Source organism: Garra rufa, chromosome 10, assembly GCF_049309525.1.
Source record: "Garra rufa chromosome 10, GarRuf1.0, whole genome shotgun sequence".
NCBI lineage: Eukaryota > Metazoa > Chordata > Actinopteri > Cypriniformes > Cyprinidae > Garra > Garra rufa.
The window spans coordinates 15,516,904-15,524,851 of record NC_133370.1 but is presented as its reverse complement, the minus strand read 5'-3'; the positions used below and the strand labels follow the sequence as shown (position 1 = coordinate 15,524,851).

At 33.6% G+C, this 7,948-nt stretch overlaps 1 protein-coding gene across 1 annotated transcript; it reads left to right on the top strand.

The window, feature by feature from the left end:
* The first annotated feature begins 167 nt into the window (after positions 1 to 167).
* On the top strand, positions 168 to 6,369 carry pcp4l1 (Purkinje cell protein 4 like 1). Its single transcript, XM_073849340.1, has 3 exons — positions 168 to 365; positions 1,974 to 2,028; positions 3,923 to 6,369. Exons 1-3 carry the CDS (start codon positions 357 to 359, stop codon positions 4,072 to 4,074), a joined length of 216 nt encoding a protein of 71 aa, XP_073705441.1. The 5' UTR covers positions 168 to 356; the 3' UTR covers positions 4,075 to 6,369.
* Positions 6,370 to 7,948: the final 1,579 nt, after the last annotated feature.

Genomic DNA, 7,948 nt, shown 5'->3' with positions numbered 1-7,948 from the left:
ATAATAAAGAATGCAAATAATGTGTATTAATATTAACATTTATATTGATATTTATTCAAATGTATTATTGTTCTACTACACTGACCTGAGAGAGAGAGAGAGAGAGAGAGAGAGAGAGAGAGAGAGAGAGAGAGAGAGAGAGAGAGAGAGAGAGAGAGAGAAGGGGCGTGTTTTTCGGGATGAGAGATGGAGATTCAGTTCTCTGCATAAAATTCTCGGTTCAGTTGTTCTGACATAATTTTTAAAGCACTCGGATAAAAAAAGGGGATATTTTGATAAAAATTATTTAGTGTTTCAAAGTCACGCTTCAAATTATCCCGCGAACCCAAAAACGACATTCGACTTCCCTCAGAACTATGAGTGAGGTAAGTGTTCACTTGCTATTTTAAATATGATAAAACAGAGTAACTTAAAAGTTAATTCAAAATTTCTAATTAAACATCAACCATCTACGCATTACGTTACATTACGGTCAATGTTAATATATTCTTTTTTGAGGCAAAAAAATAATAATAATTTTAATCCTTTAAGCCATGTAGGTTGTATTAAAGAGTAGATTGCTTGGTCAAACCACCTCTAATTTCTCTCATTAAAGATGAAAAATATAACAGAGTTATAACTCTATAGATTTTACAGTGCGTTTTACTTAATGAGGAAATATAAGTCTTTAGATTTCCCTGGTTTGAAAGGAAAGTGTGGTGCTTTACGTTCTCTTTGTGTGTCCCATTAATTGCCAATTAATAAGTGGCTCAGGGGAGCTTGACCTTGCTGATATGAGCTTGGCTAATTAGCAGATGGAGATTGTGCCATGAGGCTTGTGTGTATCACTGATGTGTGAGAGTGAAAATAAAGTGCTGGCTGAGGTAATGTAGCAGAGAAAAAGTAATGGCCAACACACTGGGAGCCAGCTGGCTGGACATGGGATCTTTCCCCCCTCATCATCATGTCTTTTAAGTGTGAAAGCCAGAAGTGTGAAAAGTCTTACCTCAATCATACTCATATAACCTACTTTTGGAAAATTACAAGACAGAAAATAAACAACAAAATGCCATATAGGAAGAAAACGAAATCTCTTGAGACAAAAGTTCAGCTCAGAGAGTGTGGTGGATGTATAAGTGCTTTAAAACATACCAGAGAGAGAGGAAGATGGGGGCAGGTTCAGAGTTAGGGTAAGGTAAAGATGTTCTCTCATTCCAAAAAGAAAAAAAAAGGATTATAAAGGGAGGGCTGCAGAGATTTGCATTTGAAAGAATCCCTTGCAGCAAGAGAGTGGATAATATGTGAGTGTGTGTTAAGGCGATGTTGTTGTGTCTCCCTTTGACAATTTCTGTGCTCTAAATATAATATTGTGTTTCTAAGGTTAACCGACAATTCATTGCTGAAAGTACACATTAAATGAAGTTAAAAACAGATAAAAAAAATTGACACATTTTGGATGTGAATGTCTATATGAGTAACTTAAATCTAGGGCATCATCTCAAAGCTAATTTGTTCTGGTAATTGAAGAAGCAAGGTCACGGATATACTGAATGCATTTTGGCCTCAAGTAGTTTACTCATGCTGTGCGCATTGGAAAGGCAATATAAGGATGGTGACGGATCATCTCTTTAACCAAAAAAACACTTTCATATCAAACAGATAAACATGATATTTGTAGGCCTTGAATATAAATGTTCTTTAACTACAAATGTTAACAAGGATGAGTTAATATAAAATACACACACATACACACACTAAGCTCGCATGTTATGGCGATCCTTTCCAGGGCTGAGTGCCACTGTTCCAGATTGCACACAGAATTGAAAAAGGAGGATTAAACCGATGAGGATTAAGGGGTCTTTATGACTCACTGTCCTAACACACGACTCATTTCTGCTTTTAATTTAACGGCAGACCACATAAAAATGCACAAATGTTGTTATTTTTGTTTATACTGCATGTATAACCTGAAAGTTGCTGTCTCTTTCTTGCAGAATAGCTCATCTGATCCTCCTAACAGCACTCAGGGGCCTGTCACAGATACAAAAGGTGCGCTTCTGCTTTTCATTACACTATCATAATTGACTTCTTAAAAAAAAAAAAAAGAAAAAACTCCTCCACGTTTTGTTCTCCACCAGAACTGTACAGTTACGTAAGGCCCGGTTTATATTTGTACAAATGTAAGTGTAGCCTACTACAAAACAGATGTCTACCAGTTCAGTCTGATTTTTATCTGTTTTCACTATTTTTATCTTAAAGGATCAGTTCAGTTCTTTCTCTCCATCTTCTTAACAAAAAAGCGCACATGTGTACCCATGAGAACTGAAGCACGCATTCACTCAGGAGACTGTTCTTTATTGCATATCTAGTGGAGGTTGGTTATTCCCATTAGGTCAGAGTATATTCAGCTGACTTACCCTTTTATCTCACCAAAGCCCTGACATTGCAAGTCCCATCAGCTAATTAAATGAGCCTGTAATAACTTAAAGGGATGTTTCATCTAAAAATAAGCTATTTTGAAGAATGATTCAGCTGATATTGATCACACAATAGAAGTCCGTTGGGAGTGAACTATCCCTTTAAGTTGAAGCCTGTCAGTTGTGTGCCTGTAGTGACACCAAACAGAATTGCAAACATTGGTTGAATAAAAAGAATCACAAATAGTGTGCTGCAGTGATTATGTATTTTTGCAGGCCAATCCCAAAGTTAGCATCACCCTGGTTCGCTCAACACAAACCCTAATAGGATTTTTACACTGGCTTTTAGATTATTGCAGAAAATAAGCTCTGTGATCAACAGAAGTTAATGATTCTTATGTGTTTTTTCATAATAATAATCTTCACAAATGAACATAACTTTTAAACATTTTGAAGGCTAAATGTAATCGTCAAAATTAATTTAAAAGCTAAATATCTTAAGCACCGGCCTTATTTTAGTCATACAACTAATAATCTATATCAAGAAACATTAACTTTGGTAGATGGAACTGGAAATGCTTACTCAAAATGCTTACTCATTTCCAGGTTCAAAAATATGTCATTCCTGCAGCACATCCCATCACATATTAATCTAAGATACTAGAAAATATTTTGACATTGAAACAAAAAGACATCTCTATTTTAACCATGAAATATGTTCTGCTAAGAGATACACTACCAGTCAAAAGTTTTTGGACAGATTTTTTTTTTAAGAAGTCTCTACTGCTCACCAAGCCTGCATTTATTGATCCAAAGTACAGAAAAAATAGTAAAAAAATATGAAATATTTTTACTATTTAAAATGTAATTTATTCATGTGATCAAAGCTGAATTTTTAGCATCATTACTCCAGTCATGATCCTTTATAAATGATTCTAATGTGCTGATTTCTTCTTATTAGTATTAGCAATATTTAAAACAGCCGAGTATTTTTTTTCTTTGATAAATAGAAAGATCCAAAATTTATCTGAAATAAAAAGATTTTGTAACAGTATACACTATACCACTCAAAAGCTATTCAAAAGAGTATATATATCAGAAGATAAGAATGATTTCTGGATGATCATGGGATTGGAATAATTATACAAAAACATAGCTTTGAAATCACAGGAATAAATTACATTTTAAAATATTTTCAAATAGAAAACAGTTATTTCAAATAGTAAACATATTTTAAAATGTTACTGTTTTTGCTGTACTTTGGATCAAATAAATGCAGGCTTGGTGAGCAGAAGAGACTTCTTTAAAAAAAATACATTAAAAATCATGACTTGTAGTGTATTAACACGGATGCATATTTGCATAGTTGCAAATGCATATTGTACAGTTCTGTGGTATTAAAATGTATAAACAATTTATGCAACCGGATTTAACCTGCAATTGGGATATACTGGCTTTAAAAATGTAAGAAATCCTTTTACTATGCCACTGACATTGTCAATATTTCCATGTCATGTGCCCCTCAGCCCCCCAGGAGAAACCGGCAGACAATGCAGGGAAGAACCCTACGCAAGAACCCGAAGAAGAGATCGACATTGATCTGGATGCACCAGAGACAGAAAAGGCAGCTTTGGCAATACAGAATCAGTTCAGACGCTTCCAGAAGAAAAAGAAGTAGAAAAGGGAAGAATTAACAAAAGGGTCAGTGCAGAGGACAGAAACACCTTCCATAATATTCAAAATGGAAAGAGATTTAATTAGGAAGAGAAAGAGAAAAGGGAAAAGTCAAGTGTGGGTGGGAAATTAGGGGTTTGGAAAACAAATGATAGCCCAGTGGCATCAACATGCTGGGTTGATTAGAGTTTAGGACATAAGAATAGGGAAGGATTTTCACTTTGAAAGACATTGCCGATTTTGTTCTCGTTGTATTTGTCTCCATCCTTTCTCTCCTCTCCAGTAGACATAAATATAGGTAGGAACGTCAGTTACTGACATGTGCAACACACATCTATTATTTAATATATTCAGTGTATCGTTGATGCAACAGAGCAAATGTAATCAATATAAACGTAAGAATTCGAAGGGCAATAAATGAACAAATGTTGCACTGCTCCTACAGTAAAACATGTTGGTGTGAATTAGCATTATAGATATGAAGTAGCTTTGTTGTAAATGTTTCTTAGAGGTAGAGATTGTTTTTTTTTCTTTTAAAAGTGTTTGAAAAAATAATAAAATCTCTGTAATACTGTTATCCTTTTTATAATTAGTTAACTGTCTTGAACTTATTACGACTTTTTATCTCACAAGTCTAAATTTTTTATTGCATTTGCGAGTTTACTTCTTGCATTTCTGACTTTCAGTATTGCGACATAAAAACTTGCAATTCTGACTTTTTTTACTCACGATTGTGAGATATAAACTAGCAGTTTTGAGTAAAAAAGTCAAAATTGTGAGATATAAACTTACATTTGCAAGAAAAAAGCCAGAATTGTGAAATACAAACTTTTTTTTGCAAATTTATATCTCGCAATTTACTTTTTATATCTTTATAACACGCAATTGTGGATTAAGTCAGAATTGTGAAATACAAACTCGCAATTGTGAGACAAAAAGGCAAAATTGTGAAATACAAACTTGGATTTGGGAGAAAAAAGTCAGAATTGCAAGATATAAACTCGCAATTGTGAGAAAAATGTCAGAATTGTGAATTAAAATCTTGGATTTGGGAGAAAAAAAGTCAAAATTGTGAGATATAAACTCGCAATTGCGAGAAAAAGTCAAAATTGTGAAATACAAACTTGGATTAAGAAGAAAAAAGTCAGAATTGCAAGGTATAAACTCGCAATTGTGGAGAAAAAAGTCAGAATTACGGCATATAAACTTGGATTTGGGAGACAAAAGTCAGAATTGCGAGATATAAACTCGCAATTGTGAGAAAAAAGTATAAATTGTAAAATACAAACTTGGATTTGGGATAAAAAAGTCAGAATTGCAAGGTATAAACTTGCAATTTTGAGAAAAAAAGAATTGTAAGATACAAGCTCACATTTGCGAGAAAAAAGTCAGAATTGCAAGGTATAAACTCGCAAATTGTGAGAAAAAAGTCAGAATTGTGAGAAAAAAATCTAAATTGCAAGATACAAACTTGCATTTGCGAGATATAAACTCACAATTGCAAGTTAAAAAATCTGAATTGCGAGTTTATATCGTAATTCTGATTTTTTTTACTTGCAATTGAGAGTTTATATCACAATTCTGAGAATAAATTTCAGAATTGTGAGTTTATGACAAAATTCTGAGTCTTTAACTCACAATCATACAGTTCTGAAAAAAAGAAGAATTAGCAATAGCCATATCTTGCATATTTCTGCATTTTGGACAGGGATCAAGATAATGTATAAAATTATTAGTTTGTTATTTTCAATCCAATCAATTGATCCCTATTAAACTAGGCAAATGGCCTTGAAATACATTTGAAACAGGCAATGTGTAACATTTTTGTTCAGTTTACTGTATTTTACCAGCTGGTTGAATTTAGCACAAGGTTGAGAACCTTTTAAAATCACATCATACTCAGTGAAATTAGCATAATGCTTTAATTTTTGCTTTAATTCCAGAAGTTACAGACATGCAGCGAGTTCCTTGAATTTTTGGTGACTGGTGACTCAAATGAAGATGATTATCAAGGAAAGTGTAACATTTTGATCTATTTTAAGTGTCTTTCTCTTTCTCCTTCCCCTATAATTAAAGCGGTCTCTACAGATATCTCAGAATAGCTCATAATAATGAGAGCAGTCTATAGACAGTCTCACACTTAATGGGACAAATGATGTCTGTAATTGCATTGAGACAGGTGTGATGAAAATGTCATTTGTGTTTGATCGTCTTCAAATAGTCACTGGCAATGTAATAATTGAATACATCTGTTATTATTCTGTACGTTTTATATAAAGTATGACACATTGGACGGTTATCGTGTCCTGTATTGCCCTGTACTTCTTTTCCTGTGCGTGAGCTTATGTGTGCTTGAGTGCTTTAACCCACACTTGTTTCTTTTTTCTCCAAGTGACTCAGTCTATAATATATGCTTCAATAGCAAGAATTGTATGTCCTGAGCTGAATTGTATGTCCGGGGGGCAGTGAGTCGATGGTTATGTAAAGTAAAGAGCATTATATAACATTAGTTTGCTTCTTTCCATCAAACATATTTAAGTGGATATTGGAAATGCATATTCCTTGTAGGTCGCAGCAGTATTTCTTTAAACCTGTGATCTAAAAATACTGTGTTTCGGAATAACAGTAATACAGTTGAAGCAAATTAAGCAAAGTGAAGGGTAAAAAATGTCCCTACTCGATATTTATAACCCAAAAAAGCTTAATATTTAGTTTGTTGCTGTCCGCAGTAATGAAGCACATTCAGGAGTTGCTTCTTTTGATCATCTAATAATGAATGCACGTTTACTCATGTTTGGTGCTAATGTACAGGACAATGCAAACGATAACAAACTATAAACACCTTATACCTGTAAACTATAATTACCCTAAATACCACACATGCAATCATTTTTTAACAGCAGAGGGCACCCTCTCAATTTTTTCAGCCTTAGGCCTATATGTACACACAAGCAGAGAAACATTAGGCTTTTTTGCTAAGGCATATTTGTGTATTTGAACCCTTTCCAACAATGACTGTATGATTTTGAGATCCATCTTTTCACACTGAGGACAACTGAGGGACTCATATGCAACTATTACAGAAGGTCTTGTCTTCTGGGAAACATCTAGGTATCTTCTGAAGGGCAGGACCAATTGAAAAAATATGATATTTAGGCAAAATAAGAAAAATGTAAACATCTTCATTCTCATTTAGCATGAAAAGATGGATCTCAAAATCATACAGTCACTGTTGGAAAGGGCTCAAATATACAAAAATGGGACCTGAAGTCCCATTCTGAAAAACAGCAGGCAGCTTAATTGTTCAGGACAAACAAGAGACTTATGAATGAACTAAAGCAGCATAAAAAAAAAAAACATGCGTTCTGTATGATCCCTCTTATTTGGGTAAAATAATTAACATTTTGCAAGGTGTATGTAAACTTTTGACTTTAACTGTAGATGCTAATCTAGATTTCAGAATACGCTGAATAAACTTGTGAGGAAAGAGCTTATAACTTAATGACTCGACAGCCTGTCAGATAATCTTCAACATGTTTGCCAAAAAAACATTAATTTTGGATTGAATAAATAGCTGTTTTGAGATGCATTTTATTTAAAAAAAAAACTTTTATGCATTGCATAAATCCAGTAAAAAACAACTACACAAAGTATTTTGGGAATAAAAAAACTATTAATTATTATCTATGCATCTTCGATGCATAAAACGCAGCATAAAAACATCTTTTTTATTATTAAGTGGGCATAGAGGGCAAAAAAGGAACATAATTCAAACTTGTGTCATGACTTTAACATGAATCTTGAGCTGCTTTGCATCCACTTGTATTTATTTGAAAAAATGCAAATCTAGTTGATTTCTTTCTGCTGTCTCTTACTTC